General features: G+C 32.7%; 1 protein-coding gene across 1 annotated transcript in view; it reads right to left on the bottom strand.

The window, feature by feature from the left end:
• POLN (DNA polymerase nu) overlaps positions 1-19704 on the bottom strand; it is a 303906-nt gene that overhangs the window by 275144 nt on the left and 9058 nt on the right. The window contains exons 2-5 of the mRNA XM_074273159.1: positions 16111-16163; positions 8754-9263; positions 7535-7731; positions 3882-3994 (exon numbers count right to left, since the gene is read on the bottom strand). Of these exons, the coding sequence (XP_074129260.1) occupies positions 3882-3994; positions 7535-7731; positions 8754-9263; positions 16111-16163 (873 nt within the window). The remainder of the gene's footprint in view (positions 1-3881; positions 3995-7534; positions 7732-8753; positions 9264-16110; positions 16164-19704) is intronic.

Genomic DNA, 19704 nt, shown 5'->3' with positions numbered 1-19704 from the left:
CTGGATGACTAAACAGTTGAGTCTTTGACAGAAATAAGGAGATTAGGAAGACAGTTTAAGAGTTAAGTTGATACCAGTTCCATTTGTGCAGTGATGAAGAGAGCCATCTACACCCAGAAAAAGAGCCATGGGAACAGAGTATGGACCACACAACATAGCATTCTCACTCTTTCTATTGTTATATGTTTGTATTTTGTCTTCTTTCTCAGTTTTTCTTTTTCTTCCTTCAAGAAAAATCTGATTTTTCTTGTGCAACAGGATAACTATATAAATATGTATACATATTGGATCTAACATGTATTTCAACATATTTAAAATGCATTGGGCTACCTGCCAACTAGAGGAGAGGTTGGGGGGAAAGAGGGGAACATTTGGAACAAAAGGTTATGCAAGGGTCAATGTTGGAAAAATTCCCCAGGCATATGCTTTGTAAATCAAAAGCTTTAATAATAAAAAAAAGAGTTAAGTTGATGAGTTCTACTTTGAGGTGCCTATGGGACGTTTAAGAAAAGGTAACCAGCAAGGAGTTAGACATGCATATCTGGAGCTCAGAAGAGATGAAGGTTGATTACACAGTTTGGGGAGTTACTCATATAAAGATAACTGAATCCATTATACTATTAATTCTAGTAAAGAGTAGACAGAGAAGATCAGAGAGCACAGGTCAGAACCTTAGAGTACAACAATATTTAGGTGATAAGACAATGATAATGATCCAAATAATGAGACTGGCTCTGCCACTCCCTAGATGCATTACTATAGGTAAGGTGCTTTGTATACCTGAGACTACATGATTTCTAAGGAGTTCAGACATGAGTTATTAACTGATATCCCAAAGTAAATTATCTTCTTTATATATGTAAAATCATAGGATTGGGGCAGTACCAAGATGCTGGACAATAGACAGGTCTTTCTCTGAGCTCTTCCTGGTTTCCCTCAGATTGACACCAGATCAAGCTTCTGAACAAGTTTTAGAGTGACAAAATTTATAAAAATTTTCCAGCAGAAGATATTTTAGAAGAACTTCAGGAAAGGTCTGTCTCAATTTTTTTTGGGGGGGGAAGGTTGATAAAGGGGAGAGTCACAGGCCAGCATAGGCATAGTGCAGTACAATTCAGGGAAACCCAAGGCGAGGAGGCTTCCACATGCTGGAGGAATCTAGTGGGAGGTTCAAAGCCAAAATACATCAATATTTACTCCTCTGTTCTGGTTCAGAAGCCAGTGCATCAGCAGATTAGCTGTAAGATCTCCAATGCAACTACAGAAGACAAATAGTGAGCCCCTACCACAGCATAACAAGCCAAACTTGGCCCTGCCCACCAACCACAGGAAGGAAACCTACAGCACCAGCCCTAGGGCAGTGTGAAGTTGTTGTCACCTGTAGAGGAAGAGTGGGACAGTTTCCCCTGTGCCATAAGAGCAGACCCTCAACCTTTAAAAAATGAGCAAAAAAAGCAAAAAGAACTTTGTCTATAGAAGTAATGGAAACAGGGAAGAACAGACCTCAAACCCTGAGGACACTAAAGGCAAAACACCTCCAGATGAAACCTCAAAGAGTGATATAAGTTGATCTCCATTTCATAAGGCTGTCTTGGAAGAATTCAAAAAGGATCTTTAAAGAGAATTAGAAGAAAAATGGGGAAAGTAAATGAAAGGAAAAGGAAACACAGAAAATGTCTAAAGAAAATCACTCCTTAAAGAATAGTTTTGGTGAAATGGAAAAGACAACCAATTTGTTTAAAAACAGAATTTGTTCATAACTCATTTAAAAGTTCAGTTGGTGAAATGCAAAAGGAGATTTAAAAAAATCTAGCTAAAGAAAATAATTCACTAAAAATTAGAATTAAACAAATGGAAGCAAATTTCTCAATGAGACATCAAGAATCAGTTAAACAAAACTAAAAAAATGAAAAATAGGAGAAAATATAAAATACATCATCAGAAAAACCTGTGCTGGAAAATAGATCCATGTAGAAGGCCAGAACTCTGGAGAAGTATACTTGAAACAAGGTATTAACTCAGTGGAATTGATGAGACAATGGTTATCTAGTTCACATCTTTACTTAATACTTATGGTGATATAATGGTTCTCTAGTTCACACATAATCAGTATGCTGTAATGATGTAATTACAATAAGGTATATAAGGGCTAAGAAAAAGTGGAAGATAGACATTCTATTTTTCACCATCTACCTGGTGGCTCTCCTGCCTCCCCACTAAAGACCAAGGCTGGTCCCAAGGTCCTCCATAAAGCTAGCCAGAACATTACAGATCCAGGAGAGATAATCTAAAAATTATTGGACTACCTGAAAACCACAATGAAAAAAAAGAGTCTAGACATATCTTTCAAGAAATCATCAAGGAAGACTTCCCTGATATTCTAAAACCAAAGGGTAGAATAACCATTGAAAGAATTCACTGAACACCCCCTGAAAGAGACCCCAAAATGAAAACTCCAAGGAATATTGTAGCTAAATTCCAGAATTATCAGATCAAAGAAAAAATACTGCAAGCAACTAGAAAGAAACAATTCAAATATCGAGCTTCAGAGGCCTATAATCAGGATTACCTAGGACCTAGCAGCTTTTACTTTAAAGGTTTGCAAGGCCTGGAATATGGTATTCTGGAGGGCAAAGGAACTTGGACTATAACTGAGAATCAACTATCTAGCAAAATTAAGCATTATTTTTCAGGGAGGGGGGGAATGGATATTCAATGAAATAAGAGATTTTCATTTGTTTTTTATGAAAAAATAAGAGTTGAGCAGAAAATTTGACCTTCAAATACAAAACTTAAGAGAAGCCTAAAAAAGTAAAAAAAGGAAAAAACTGGTTTTAAAGGTTTAAATCTGTACATTCCTATATGGGAAGAGGACATGTTAACTCTTGAGAACCATGTCTTTGTTATGGATATAATTAGAGGGTGTGGGTATAATTTGACTTTACTGAGATGATATAAAAAAGAAATTAGTGATGGAAAAACAATTGTACTGGAAGAAGAAGAAAGGGGGGGGGATAAAATAGGGTAAATTACATCACATGAAGAGGCAAAAAAAGACCTATTACAGTTGAGAGAAAGAAAGGAGGATGGTGAGTATTGTGTGAACTTTAATCTTATCATATTTGGCTCAAAGAGAGAATATCAGACATATTTAGTTTAATATAGAAACTTGTCTTATATATGGAAGTAGGAAAAGATAGAGGAAAGGAAAGGGGGAGGTAATAGAAGGGAAAACAGAAGCAGAAAGATAAGAAAGGGGAAGGGGCTGTAAAAGGAGAGAGTAGATTGAAGAAGGTGATGGTCAGAAGCAAAACATTGTTGAGGAGAGAAAGAGGGAAAGAGAAAAACATAACTTAGAGAAAACAAGATGATGAGAAATACAGAGTTAGAATTTAATTTTAACTATGAATGTGAACAGGATGAACTCTCCCATAAAATGGAAGTGGATAATAGACTGGATTAAAAGCCAGAATCCAACAATATGTTGTTTAAAATCACAGGATCATAGATGGAGCTGAAAGGGACTACAGACCTTATTGAGTCCAATCAAAAAACTGAGGTCTAGTAAAACAAATGAAATGTCTGACAAGATTTGAATCCAGGCCTTATGACTCCAAGTCTAGTCTCACCTAGGGTCTTTTAAAAACAAATGTATACATCCAAAGCAATCCTAATAGACTTTGGGCAGAAAATGCCATCTGCAACCAGAAAAAGAACTAAGGGGGGGACAGAATGTAAGTCAACACATGCTAAAGAAGAAATAAAAATAAAATAAAACAAATATATACAGCCATTCTAAACTAAATGGACTTCTGCATTTACCAGAACACTCCATTCCCTGACCATTCTGAGGAGAGTTAATCTAAGTATTAAGCACTTACCATGTTTCCAATAACCATAATTGCCATTTAGTTGGAGCACTGTTTTCACAAACTCTTTAGCATTAAAGCAAACAACAGGATATTTACATTTTAGTATTTCAAACAGCACTGTTCTGTAAGACAAAAATAGTGTCATTAATTTAAATGCTTATTTGTTTTTAAAAATGTTTAAATTGTATCACAAAACCTTGTTGTTTATTGCTGTTCAGTTGGGTTCAAGTCTTCATGACTCTCTCTGGAGGTTTTCTTGGAAAAAATACTGGAGAGGGCTACCATTCCCTTCTCTAGCTCATTTTACAGATGAGGAAATTGAGACAAACAGGATTAAGTGATTTGCCCAGGGTGACACAACTAGTAAGTGTCTGAGCTAGATATGAGCTCAAGTCTTTCTGACTTCAGGCCCAGTGCTGTATAGTGGCTGTAATTTGTAATATGGGCCTCCTGGATGTTCCTAGAGAATCACTGCTATAGGAAAAAATAAATCCAGGAACTATTAATTCAAGCTTAATTAGAATTATCATTTTATTTAGCCTCTGTTTACCTCATTTTCTTCATCTGTAAAATGGAGATAACAATAGCACTGACTTTAAGGAATTGTTGTTAAAATCAAATAACATAATTGTAACAGTAGCTGGTACTAAGTTACTATTATTATTATTATTTTAATTCTGCAAGAGACCTTAAGGATTATCTAGTCTTACTCCTATCTCTTAAGAATGAAGGAATTAAGGCCCAGTAAATTAATAAATAAGCATTTATTAAGCATTTTATTATGTGCCAGGCACTATACTATTTGGGAGGATACAAAGATAAAAAAAGAAAAAAAAAAGAAAAAAAGAAAAAGACACTTAAATATTTATTGAGTGATTGAGTGCATTCCAGAGACAAAATACAGAATTCCATGTGTGCAGAATAGAGGAAAAGATCAGTTTGGCAGAACCTCAAGTATAAGAAGAAAAATAATATATAATGAGACTATAAAGAAAAAATAAAATCAGGTGGTAAAAAACAAAGAGAGGGGCTTTTTTAAATCTTAGAGACAACAGTAAACAACTGAAATTTATGAAGAAAAAATGTGACCCAGCTGTGATAGAATCGGCCTAAAAAGCATTTCTTTAATGAAATTCTGCTAATCAATGGCTAAATGAGTCATTGCTAGAAGCTGTTTTAAAATATTTATCCCCAGAATCAGATTTTTAACTTACAAAAAAGATATAACAAAGTTGACTCTGGCCCCACTCTCTCAAAGTCAGATCTATTATAATCTCCCCATAAAGGTCCCTAGACCCTAAAGGAGGTCGAGATATCTTTTTTCTCTGCCATTGGTTTAAGTTCTATTTTGTGTGTTCCCCTGTGTATTAGAGGTCAATGTGATTGGCACCTTCAGTTCCAATTAACCACACTTAACATGATGTAGCTTTTACACAGGAAGATATAATTTAATATACAAACATTTATGGGATATATTTTCCTCTCAGTTTCTAGGGGAGTAACCTTTGAACTTTATTCTCACATAACACTAGTCCTACCAAATTCATGTCTACAAGTGGCACAATCATCAGATGAATTTTTCCAATACGCTGAAGTTCTAAAGATTATTCCTAGATTACTATGTCTTCCTTAAGCTATTATTATTGTTAGCTCCAAAATCTGACTCAGATTTCTGGAATCCCAAAACACTCACACTCCTTGTCACTGAAAGATAAAGAATATACTCAGTTCACCAGGTAAACAGTGAAGGCATTACTGAGATCCTCCAGAACTGAATGAAAGAAAAATAGTAATGGCCAAAGTTAACTCAGACCCTTTTAAAGAAATTCTCATTTTTACCTACATAGCCAAAGGAAAAAAAAACTTCCTCTTAACTATTTGGTAGAACCAGAACCAGACACAGAAAGGCTACATATGAACTATTCTCACATTATATCCCAATTCTTCTGGAAGCAGCTTCATAGCCTCCTCCTCATGAAGAAGCCATTGTAGCAAATCTGTGTAAGTAATAGCCCCAAATTACAAGAAAATAATTTATTCTTCTATTATTCATGTCTATTATTCTTACAATTCTCCATGACTACATTCTTTGTTATTCAATTATTCAGTTGTGTCTGACTCTTCTTGATCCTGTAGACCATACTGTCAATATGGTTTTCTTGGCAAAGATACTGGAGTGATCTGTCATTTCTTTCTCCAGCAGATTTAGCCAAAAAGAGGCTAAGTGACTTCCCCAAGGATATATACTAATAAGTGTCTGAAGACAAATTTGAATTCAGGTCTTTCTGATTCCAGGTCTAACTTGTCTTCCATTCCTTAGCAACTGAGAAAATAATATTCAAATTATACCATCAACAGCACTAAGATAATTTTCTCTCCAGATTTTTTAAAGTAAAAAAAAAAACCTTCAAAAATTATGGACAACAGAATAAATAATTTATTTAAAAAGTAATTGGAAAAAAAGGGACTTTCAAAAAGAAGCATGGGGAAGATCCATATGAACTGATGCAAAATAAAATAAAAAGCCAAGAAAACAGTACATACATTAACTTTGTGGTGGTTGTTCTGAGTCATTTTCAGTAGTGTCAATTCTTTATGACCCTATTTGAGGTCTTATTGGCAAAGATACTGAAGTGATTTGCCATTTCCTTGTCCAGCTCATTTTAGAGGTGAGGAAACTGAGGTAATCATGATTAGTGACTTACCCAGAGTCACACAGCTAATAAATGTCTAAGACCAGAACCACCTGACTTATACATAATAACTACAACAATGTCAATGAACCACACACATGCCAAATCAAAACTCAATGTAGCATAATTAGAAAGATCAAGCATGATTAAAATGAAGAAACATGAAGATACTACCAACACATTCCATCATAGGAGTTCTAAAGTGTTGCACATGACATATTTTTTAGACCTTTTCAAAACAATCAGTTGTGCTGATTTTTTTCTCCATTTTCTTGGTTTTTGCTTTTAAAACATACTATTTGTTATATGGAATGACTCTCTGGGAGAAATGAAAAAAATGGGAGAAAATTGTGATGATATAAAAAACATAAAAAGTCAATAAAAACGTTAAAATATTTTAAGAGAATTGTAAAAAAAAAAAAAAACCAACAACAAAAAACCCCCACTAAATCAAATACTCATTAATAATACTGTTTCCATGAACTGATTACCCCTAAAAAATTATTTTTCCTAAACTAATTATTGCCCAGATTACCCCTAAAAAGTTATTTTTCCTAAACTAATTATTGCCCAGAACTTATCAACAACTTTAAGATACATTAAAAACCTAATCACCTGAGGTTCCCTTTCATTCTACCCAGTGTGAATCAGTATGCAATTTAGATCATTGATGTTAAACTAAGAACTAGGGCATAGTGAAGCCTCCAGAGAAGTCTCTGAGGCCCATATATTGATGTATAACATATATATATATATATATATATATGTATATATATATATATCTATATATCTATATATACTGTTATTTGTGGTTTATTGTATTTTTTTATTTTGTTAATTATTTTCCAATTACATTGCAAACCACGCAAAATAAATCTATTATAAGTTGATAGTTTAAATAATACCAGAACTAGAACAGAGAAAGTATATGAAACTGATAAAGATTTGATTATTTTTTCATGTTCTTACCTGGCAAATTGATTACTCATCTCTTGATCTTGTTTCCAAAGAGTATCATGATCTATTTTTATGTATATATACCTATCCTCTTTGGTAAATTCATCCATCATAGGTGGATCTGTGTTTGATGCATTAAAGGAATGACTGCTGTTGTCCAGTGGGTTCTTGATTAAAATAATGATTCCTTTTACCAATGAATTTAGATCCTGGTAAATGCAATCAAACCAACAACTTAGCAGGTTAAAAACAAACAATGTATTTCAAGCAAGAAAAATCTTTTGTTTTCGTCATAATAAGTGGAAAACACTCTAGCCTTAAAGTCATTTGGGTTAATGGTCTTCCAATATTTGTTCCTGTGTGACTGTGAGTAAATCACTAATTTTTTGTTCTTCAGTTTCTTCATTTCCTCATGTTTTATCTACAAAACATCATGGGACTTATGGTGGGACACCTTAGAGAAGTATAGAATGAAGAAAAGCAAGCATAGAGAGAGGATGTAGCCTACCCAAGGTCTCATTCCAAATACACAGCTGAAGAAAGTATTTTATAACACTTAAGACACTCCTGAAATGTGACTTGTCATCATTTTCATCATCATATTATTATTCCTAATTTGTTACTTGAAGGATATGTGATATGCTAAATGTTAAGTTCCTCTATTTTAAAAGGTCACAAGCCCCATAAAATCAGACTAAGTAAGGTCTGTTCACTGAAATGATCTTGGTCAAAATCTTTAACGCTTTCTAAAATCAGCAACTATAAAATATACTTATATGGAACAGATTTTAATGCATAGTCAAATTTTTAAAAATTGCTTTGAAAAGGGAAGGTATGTTTTAGAGGCAAAGTATAATCTAAATTCAAGTGCCAATTTCCTACTTTTAAAAATACATCTTTTTGTAAATAGCCATGTCTTTCAATAATGTCAACAAATAGCTCTTTTCCATAAAACTGACATTAAAATATATGAAATCTTCTGAAATTTAAATTGCAAAGTATGAACTTCATAAAATATTTTAAATGACATTTTACAAATCACATATTCAGTGCCTTTCCTCCTTTGTCATTCTTTCTAACCATTAGTGTATAAAGAGTTACTCATGTTGCAGACCATGCATACACCACAATAAAAATTTTTTAAGCTTAAAATTCTATTAATATGTTTTTTTCTATTTTTTAAAAGTGTGTCTTGCTTTTCAACTGGCAGAAAGTATCACTATTTACTGACCTTATCATGTTTTAGCTGGGATGATCCATCCTGATAGATCATTATGACTACTAGAGCAGCTGCTTGTTTTAGCATTTCCACCAACTGGCTTTTTTCTACAGCTCCCATGGATCTGACATCATAGACTGGATTTTCAAGAGCTTTTGTCTCTCCTGCATTCTGATGCTTGGTTTCAATTCCATTTCCAAACTCTTCTGTTGTAAAATGATTCTTTGTTTGCTTTGACAAATGACTGGCTGTAGTAAACTTTCTTTTAAGGTTCCTAGCATCCTTCTTTTCAATATTGTTGTCTTCCTTTAAAAAGTATTCCTTCTTAATTTCTTTTTTCTGCAAATATGAGGGCTTCAAATTTAAAAGAGGAATTGCACATCTGGTAAGGGGCATGGATCCTAATGAATTGTGGTCTTTGATATTAGGCATTTGGTTACACTGCTTAATTCCAGTTGACTGAAGAGAGATGATGTTGGAAAATTCTGGTGACTGATCTGTTACAGTTACATAAGGAGGACTCTATTGAAAAAAAATCATAATGTTTCATTAGAAAATAATCCATGTGTTTAAGTCACAAATATACTCAAATTTATTTCCTATAGAGTTTGTCTAACAGTAATATGGGGATAATTGTACTTATATGACATATTTCATCAGAATTGTTAATGAAATCTCTCTGTAAACCTTAAAGAATATAAAAATATAAGTTTTATTATGGCATCTTTTTATGTCACATGTACTTACTTTATGTTAAAATTGGCATAATAACAAAATATTTTATAAACATGCTAGTGCCAGGGGTTCTCAAAGTACAGCCCGCAGGACAGATGTGGCCTGCTGAAAACATTTATGCGGCAGGCCGCATTATGGTAAATGGGCTGAGGGGCGGAGACAGAGTGTGAGTTTTTATTTTTATTATAGTCTGAGGGACAGTGTGCTAGTCTATACTCCTAAGTAGAATTCTTACTTTGACACTTCATTATCATATAGAAGTGTCTCACTGTGGGCTTTCAAAGTTTATATAAATATGGTAGAAGTTCTGGAAGCTTCTGCCAAATTAAAAAACAATTCATACTATACCAATCATAAATCTTTTAAAATGCTGAATTTAATCAACACTACTACTTTTATAACAGTCATATTTCTGCAATCTGCAATTGATGATATGCTGAATAACATCTTGAATGACTAACAGATACTGATAGTTTCCTCTGGGACTTTATAATCCAACCCAGAAAATACTGATATATACAAAAGTTACAAAAGGTTAACAACAAAAAATATACAGGGACATGAAAAATCCAAGTAATCACTAGAGGAAAAATAGATATTAAAAAAAGCAAAGACAATGTTTATAATGTGTAAATCATTGAAATGGTTTTGTAAAAGAGAACAAAGAATAAAATGTGTGAAATGCATTTTGAGGGCAGAATTGGGTTAGGAAAAAGTTGCTTGATTTCAATCAGCTAAGAAAGCTTAGCATTTAAAAGTTAAAATTTCAGTTAAATGGTGGAAGAGAGCTTGGTGACAAGATTTAGGGAGAATGTTCCTAATGTGTAATAACATTAGATTCAAAGGCAAAACTAGAATAACTGAGTAACTGAGGCAGGCAAAGAAAAGACCTAGATACAGTACAAGATGTACTAGACAAGAGGACAGAGGGGAGGTTGAAAGACTTTGAAAAAAAACGGTAGAACTTTGAGTTTTTATAACTTAAGCATAATATGAAATGATTATAACACCATTTCAGAGGGAAAGTGTTAAAAATTATGACTAAACATTAGAAACTATGTAAAGGACCAATACTGATAGCAAAAATCCAAAAAAGTAGATTTTTGCAACCAAATTAAAAGAAGAATCAGAATAAAATTAGCTACTGGAATAGAGAGGCAATATAAATTCAATTGAATATTAAATGGGAGAAAATAAAGTTATCAACCAAATGAAGTTTTGGGGAATGAGTAGGAAAAGTGGTAGTGAATGGTAAGATTTATAATTTCATATTCTACTACTAATATTGGTACAACCTTTTGTCATATATGGAGAATTTCTGCTGAAGAAATGTAGAAATGTATTTCATCAATACAAATCAATGACTCTTTTATAACTATACCTTAGTTTTAGAGTTGCCTAGGACATCAAAATGTTAAGATATTTGCCCATAATCATAGTTAATATATGTCAAAGCCATATATTAACTTTAAACTATTTTCCTGACTCCAAGGCTACAGACTAAGACAGCTTCCTAATTCTGCTTCATAATATTATAATTTAAAAATATATATACATACATATATGTTAACCTAAATTTCATTGAATATTCTTTATGTTCCTTTTCTGAATCTCTCAAGGCAATTCTATATGTATTACTTCTTTTGGACTATAAAGCCAAAAAGTGGTATCATTTACTAAATAAATCATAAAGGGGTAGCTAGCTGGCTTAGTGGATAGAGTGACAGTCCTGAGATCAGAAGGACCTGAATTCAAATTTGACCTCAGATACTGAACACTTCTTAGCTATGTGACTGTGGACAAGTCATTTAACCCCTACTTACTCAGCAAAAAAATAAACAAAATAAAGACCTTAGTCTAATTAATATTTGAATTATCTCCCAATAAATGGTCGTTCAAATTTTTCATGAAGATCTCTAGCTAAGGAAACTCACTACCAGTGGATACAAACGATTCCACTTTGGACAATTGTTTTATCAGGAAGTTTTTTTTTTTTTCTTTAAATCAAACTTGAATCTGCCTTTTGCAACTGTTAACTAGTCTTCCTAGTTTCATCTTCTGGAGCCAATTAGAACAAGATGCTTCTTCCAAAAAATTTTCAAATATCTGAAATTAGATATGATATCCTTTCTAAGTCTTCTCTTCTACATGCTAATCATTTCCAGTTTCCTTCATTTCCTAACATAGGGAATGATCTCTTGAGGTCCTTCATTTTGCTTGCACTCTTCTAAGAATTGTCCATCTGATCAATGTCCATGAAGGACATCATACTCCAGATGTCTGACCAGCTATTTAAAAAGGGTTATTACTCTCTAGTACGGAAATATCTTTTTTGTTACTTTCTAAAACTGGGCATTATTTCTTTGTTTAAAAAATAGTATTTTATTTTTTCCAATTACACATATGGTTTTCAACATTGATTTTTTTAAAAAAGATTTTGAGTTCCAAATTTTTCTCCTGCACTTTTTTCCCTCCTCCTTACAACAGCAAGTAATCTGACACAGAAGCACAATCATTTAAAACATATTTTCATATTGACCATGTTGAGAAAGAAAATTCAGAGAGGGAAAAACCATAAGAAAGAAAAAAAACAAAAAAAAGTGAAAATAAAATAGCATGCTCTAATCTGCATTGTCTCCATAGTTTTTTCTCTGGATGCATAAGGCATTTTCCATCATAAATCTATTGGAATTATCTTCGATCTCTGTATTGCTGAGAAAACCTAAATTTATCACAGCTAATCATCACACAATGTTGCTATTACAAAGTACAATGTTCTCCTGGGTACTCACTTTACTTATGGTTAGTTCTATCTAAGTCTTTTCAGATTTTTCTGAAATCCCCCTGCTCATCATTTTTTATAAAAACAATAGTATTCCATTACACTCACATACCATAACTTATTTAGCTATTCCCCAATTGATGGGCATCCCCTTCCAATTCTTTGCCTCACTAAAAGAGTTGCTATAAACATTTTTGCACATGTGGATCCTCTTTCCTTTTTAATGATCTTTATAGCCCAATACTGAGAGTAGGGATCAAATTGTTACCATAGCTTAGACAGACCACATTGGGCTGAACCAAAATACAGTCTTGTTAATACTGTGTATTGATAAGTTTTCTACTTATTGTGGGGATGGCCTTGATGAGGCCTTGATGATATAAACCCACTGCTTTTCACCCAGGATTTGCTGTGAAGAATGAGTCCCCTTTTCCTACTTCCTGCCTATGTCTCATCCCCCCAAAACAAATAAAACTTTGTATTTTCACTTTCATTTAAGGCTTCAAAAAGAGAGCCTACCATTTCAATTTGAAATGTCCTCCATGTCCTATAATCTATAACTGATTTACTTAGCTAATGAAAATAAAACCTAGGTTTCTATTTTTGTCTCTCCAAATGATATTTCTAGTGATTTCAAGAGACTTTCAACATTATTCCATCTCCCTTTTCTATGTTCTATTAATTAAATGGAGATGAAGAGACCAAAAATGAGCTAATTAAAATATATGATAACCACTGGAAAATCAGTTATAAAATAGATATTCTTTCCTAGCTGTGTGACCCTGGGCAAGTCACTTAACACTCAGGGGAAAAAAGGAAGAAAGAAAAAAAGAAAGATGTTCTATTTCTACCTAGTTAAGAACATCTTATAGTGTACTGGGCCTCACATTGGGAACAGGGAAGATCTGAATTCAAATTTGACTTCAGTTGTGTGAACCTGCTGGGTAAATCACCAAACTGCTATCTGCCTCAAGTTTCCTCAACTGTAAAATGAGGTTAATACTAATATCTACCTGTCAGGGCACCTGCAGGATCAAATGAGATAATGCTTATAAAACACTTAGCACAGTGCCCAATACATAATAGTTACTTAATAAATATTTCCTTCACTTGGCTCTTCTCAACAATGAGGTGATTCAGGCCAATTCTAATAGACTTGTGATGGAGAGAGCCATCTGCATCCAGAAAGAAGACTATGAGAACTGATTGTGGATCACAACATGTTATTTTCACTTTTGTTATTTGCCAAGGCTGTTTTTTTCTTTCTCATTTTCCCCCCTTTTGGTCCAATTTTTGTTATGCAAAATGATAAATGTAGAAATGTTTTGAAGAATTGAACAGTTTTAACCTATATTTGAATACTTGCTGTGTAAGAGAAGGTGGGAGAAAAATCTGGAGCACAAGGCTTTGCAAAGATGAATGTTGAAAACTATATTTGCGTGTATTTTGAAAAATAAAAAGCTATTATTACGTTTAAATTTCCTTTCTTCTTTTTTTCTTTTTCTTTCTTCCTTCCTCCCTTCCTTCTCCTATAAATGAAGGACAGTAAAACAGTAACCATTTCAATTTACAAATGCTATAACTCTAACTAGCAAATAATCTCTCTAAAATTCCTAACTGCTGTACTAATTATTTTAAGTTTTCATTTATTTGCAACTTAGTTTATATATACATTTATGTATATGTACCTATGTATTCTGTATATGCAGTGGTCCAATATAGTTTAAGATATATGTGTACGTATTTGAATATGAAAAAAATTAAATAACAATAGATCCCAGTTTAAGGCTCATTTAGCCATTGTTTGGATTCTGATGGCTCAGAGTGAGTATACATAGCAATTGTTTCTGTTTTGACACCAGAAACTCTGAGGGGCTTCACCTCCCAGATTTATTTTATTTTATTTTTTCATTTAAAAAAAGAAGCCATTCTTTGCCTTAATCACCAAATGGGTGTGGATTCAGACAAAATGAGACCCGAAAAAGACCTTAGCTAAAAAAGGCCAGGGTTTCCCATTTCATCCAGGCCCACCTCCAGTCACCCTGATCTCCATCTGGCCACAGGACCCAAATGGCTCTGGAGGGGAGAGAAACAGGTAACCTTGCACAGCCTCCTTCACTTAAATCCAATTCACTTGCAAGTCATGGTATCACCTCTATGATGAAATGGTCCTTTTTCAAAAGGAAGGACAAATCACAATAGCTCAAGACAATATTAGTTTTCTTGATCGCTAAATCACAATGCTGACTCACGTCCACTAAAACCCCAATCAATATCTTTTTTAGATGAACTGCTGTCTAGCCATGACTTCAGAGTATTGTGTTTGTTAAGGTGACTTTTTAAAATCCAAGTTTAAGCCTAGATGTTTATCTCATCCCGTTTATTTATCTCATTTAATTAGGCCCAATGTGTATACTATTATCAAGTAAACATCTTTTTGAATATTGTGAAACCAATATGTTGTCTAGTCCAACTAGCTTTGTGTTACCTGCCAATGTAATAAGCTAAGACATTGCTAAAAATGTTAAACGAGAAGCCTTAGCACAGATCTTTGGTTTTCTCCCTTTGTGAATTCCCTTACCAACATTAATAACTACTTTGTATCTAGTCATTCAAGTTGTTCTGGTCCACATCACTACAGGTATTCTCTCTTCCTCCTTAATCCAAAGAATCTTCTTTTGAGTATATGTTTTGATCTTCCTTGTCTGAAACTAAACCTTAAACTAGAAAAGGCATATGTGTATAAAAATATTTATTCTGCATTATTTGGGATCACAAAAAAATTGAAAATAAATCTGTCCAATCATTGGAAAATAACTGGACAAATTGCAGTACGTTAGGAAATATTATCATTCCATCAAGAATAAGAGACAGATTTCAGATATATAAAGGAAGACTTGAATGAAATAATGCAGAATGAAGAAAGCAAAGACAAAGAAATAATATACATAATACTGTATTGCCACAATGTAAATAAAATCAACATTGAGAGGAAACAAAATTCTGATCAAATACAATGGCTAATGTTGTTATATTTTTCCCTTTCTGTTAAAGATCAATACACTTAACTTTTCAAAGAATGTATATTCTTTATACATAAAGAAATTTAATTATTATTTGGGGATAATCTGCTTTGTTGAAAATAAATATATCAATATTTTTTTCATATTTTTTAAGAAATGAAATAAACTTTAAAAAAATTACTGCCTTCTCAATTAATTTATTTCTCATCTTTCATTTTCACTTTTACTTCCAAAAGTTCACTAGATAATAAGAAAAATGCAGGATTTCTTGAAACTAATTTTAGGTAGGAAAACATGGAGCATAATAAGTATGTTCCTGAAGCTGAATAAAAATGATGAAATAAGAAATTCCAAAATCTTTATAACAGAGAACTACCTTGCTCTGTATAACAGATACATTCTTGAAAAATTATATGTAAATCGCATTTTAAAATCAAATCCATTTTCTAAGTACCAAAGAAAACTTCCTAATTAAAGAAATATTATGCTAAATCCTTTTCTAAATCAGAGAATAGTCTATCAGAAAAATAAATGAATTTTCATATAGCAAGTTTACTTAGCTCAGGGAATACCTAGAATAAACATTTGTTTCTAATAACTCAACTCTACTGTGAATCATTTTTACTCTTTCAAAGTACAGAAAGATATTTATACTTATGTACTATAACTAAATTTTTAAAATCTTCAAAATTTTCTGTATGAAAGAATTTTCATCATTTTCTCATTCTAAACAAAAATATTAAAATATATGCTTAAAATTATTCATATGTTCAGTGGAGAAAGAAGTTAAACTATTCTAGTATCTACCCTTTTCCAAAGACATACTTACCTTATCTTTTAGAAGTGTATCTTTTACAGTGGAATAATGTATCATCTTCTCATCTTTCAAAAACAAGAAAAGCACATAGAAATGTGAGATATTAAGACAAAAAAAATGTGAAAAAATCACATTATTAACAAAGCATTAAGAAGAAATTCAAGCTAACAGGTTTTTCTTGCAATAATCTACTCACATATTTGAAATTAAATAAAATATTCAAGATGATGCAATTTAGCTTTGTACATTAGGTACATATTTATGGAAAATATTCCAGACACAAGTCAAGAAGAAAAGATTTGTGATAAGCAACAAAAGGAACAGGGCAAAGATCAGGATAATGTGATGCTTCCACATTTGTCAAATAGGTAGGCAGAAGAGAGAGTGCTAGGCCTGGACTAAAGATCTGAGTTTGAATTTGATACTAAACAATTACTAGCAGTGTGACTCTGAATAAGTCACTTAACCTGTATACTTCAGTTTCTTCAACTATAAAATGGATGATGATAACATCTGCCTCTGAGGATTATGAAGATCAAATGGAATAATATTTGTTAAAAAAAAAAAAAAGACCACACATAGTAGGCACATAATAAATAATAGTTTTCTTCTTTCAATACAAAGTATACAGACAAATGGATGTAAATATCCACTTATCATTTAAAAACAAATTATCAAATGCAAAATAGGAAGACTTGAACCTGAAATACTTTCAGCCACTAAAGAATTATTGACGTAAGTAGGAATTACATAAAGCAATACTAAAAAGTAAGCTTCAATGAATACAGAATGAGAACTCTACATAATTACCCTTTAATATGTTCCACAGAAAATATCCAAACTCCTGAATCATCTGTCTCAGTCTGACATGAACATTGTAAAGGACATGACCCCAGACTATAATGTAGTGAATTGTTTAACAAGCAGACCACAATTCATTTATTCACATGAACACTCCCTTCCCCCCTCCCCCACCCCTTTCAAACTAGTCACTTTAGGAAATTGTACATTTACTTCAAAGACACTTAAAAGCTTTCTACAACTCTTCTTCAGAAATTATGCTCAGGGCTCAAAGCACACTTTGTTTTGAAATAAGTAGCTCATTGGAAAGTAGGCCTTTCTCTATTGGGGGTGGAATTATATTTATGAAAAGAGCAGAATTATTTAGGCTTATGTCTAGTAAATAGGTAAGTGATCAAGCTGTATAACATTGCTGCTTTCAGGTTTTAAAAATGTTGATTTCCAATTCTGAAGGACGTGGTTCTCTTCAACTATGAAATGATTCAGACCAGTTCCAATTATTTAGTGATGAAGAGAGGATCATAGGAATTGAGTGTGGTTCACAATATAGCATTCTCACTCTTTTTGTTGTTGTTTGCTTGCATTTCGTTTTCTTTCTCATATTTTCTGGTTTGATTTTTCTTGTACAGCAAGATAATTGTACAAATATGCATATATTAGATTTAACATATATTTCTACTATGTTTAACGTAGATTGGACTATTTAGCATCTAGAGGAAAGGCTGAGGAGGGGGGATTGGAACACAAGATTTTGCAAGGGTTAATGTTGAAGAATTATCCATGCATATGTTTTGAAAAATAAAAAGCTTTAATAAAAAAAGAAAAAAAAGAGAGAATGCCCTTGTGTGTCAGAGACTGTGCACCTTTCTCATGAGTAAACTTTTTCCTACACTCAAAATGTTGATCATTTTGTGCTACTTACAAATAAATGGGCTCTGAAAATTCCAAAAGGTTCTACTTACTCATTCCAAACTATGACACTACCATTAAAGCCTTCCATCTCCCATCTCCATGTCTTTGCATTTTCTGTCCTCGAGGTCTGGTACAACTTTTGAGTTTTGACATGTCTAACGTTTTTCAAAACTCATCTCAAACACTATTTTCTGCAGAAGGCTTTCCCAGATCTCTGAAGCCTTCCTCTCTAAAGTTACCTTCTTGCTCCTCTGTTACATATCTTGTGTGTATCATAAAATTGCAAGTCTCTACTATGTACAGGTTGTTTTTCATAAATATAATAAATTCAACATATAACTGGTAATGTTCTGGCTTTCTTTTCTCTTTTCTCCTCCACAATACTTATGGTACAGTAGATTGAGTTATAAGTCTGGAGTTCAAATTCAGCCTCAAGACATTTACGATATGGGTGACTATGGGCAAATCACTTAAACTGTTAGCTTTAGCTTCTTTAATTGTAAAAGGGGGATAATAACTGTACCAACCTCCCAGGGTTGTTCTGAAGATCAAATGAGATAATTGCAAAGATAATTGCAAAAGCACAGTGCCTGCAGGACACATAGTAGATGTTATTTTGATGCTTATTCCTTTCACTTCCTCTTTTCTTCTGTATTTTTTTAAAAAATGAATGTTTCAATAAGCATCTTTTCTTTTTTTTCATGGCAGCCACATCTTTATGTTTCTATTCCTTCTTACCTCTCTTCCCTCCAAACTTACAAAAAGAAAAACAAAATCCCTATAATGAATTTGTTTATAGTGATGAGGAAAATTTATACTCAACATCGAAACTATTTCCCAATAATGCAAACTATAATTTGTAATAAAAAAGCCATGCAATAAAATTTCTATCACTTTTTAATTGTTTTTCCTAAATAAAATACCTAAGTACAAATTTTCACCCAACACCCAGAAAATAAACCATGAAACATAGCTTGAATTTTTATGGCTACTAAACCAAATAGCTTGAATGGGCAAGGTATGGAAATTTATTTTTAAAAATATTCTTGTAAAACATTTAAGTAACTTTGCCTTAAGGACTAAGCAGAAATGAGTTAACATTACATACATCACTGCATTTGGAAAGTGAAAAATCAAGATTAATTTGTGAAATGTCTGTTGTGAATCACTATTTTGCTAACTCTACTTACTCTATCCTAGAGATAGATGGTTGTACAGTGGATAGACTGCTGCTGGTCCCAGAGTCAGGAAGACATCTTCATGAGTTTAAATCTGATCTCAGCACTTACTAGCTGTGTGACCCTGAAAAAATCACCTAACCTTATCTATTTCATCTGTAAAATGAGCTGGAAAAGAAAATGGCAAAAAACCAAAAACAAAAAAACCCCTCTAGAATCTTTGCCAAGAAAACCATAAATGGAGTCATGAAGAGCCAGACCAATTGAAAAACAACTCAACAACAACAAAAATTAAATAGATTGTGTGTGTGTGTGTGTGTGTGTGTGTGTAGTACCATAATTTAGAGATGACTTGCAAATAGTTTTAAGAAAATGTTTTAAATCCAACAAGAATTTTCTCAATCTATAATACTTAATTGTATATTTAAAATGTAATCAAATCAGACTATTACAAACTTTGCAATGCTAAAAGTTCATATCTGAAGAATCTTCTAATAACTGGCTTTTTGCTAAGTTAAAGAGATTTCTATTAAGAAATGAAATTTGATCTGCAGCATTTAAGCATATGTAGATAGAGGAAAAAGAGATGATAACCTTTATTAATGAAAATGTTATTTTAAAATCCAATTACAATATTTAAAAGGCTGTGGGATCATAGTAGAAAGAATGGATTTTAGACTCAAGAGGATTTGAGTTTGAACCCTAGCCTAGATAG

This window comes from Sminthopsis crassicaudata, chromosome 6 (genome assembly GCF_048593235.1).
Source record: "Sminthopsis crassicaudata isolate SCR6 chromosome 6, ASM4859323v1, whole genome shotgun sequence".
NCBI classification, from domain to species: Eukaryota; Metazoa; Chordata; class Mammalia; order Dasyuromorphia; family Dasyuridae; genus Sminthopsis; species Sminthopsis crassicaudata.
Note: the sequence above shows the minus strand (reverse complement) of the source record. Positions and strands in the feature narration are given on the sequence as shown.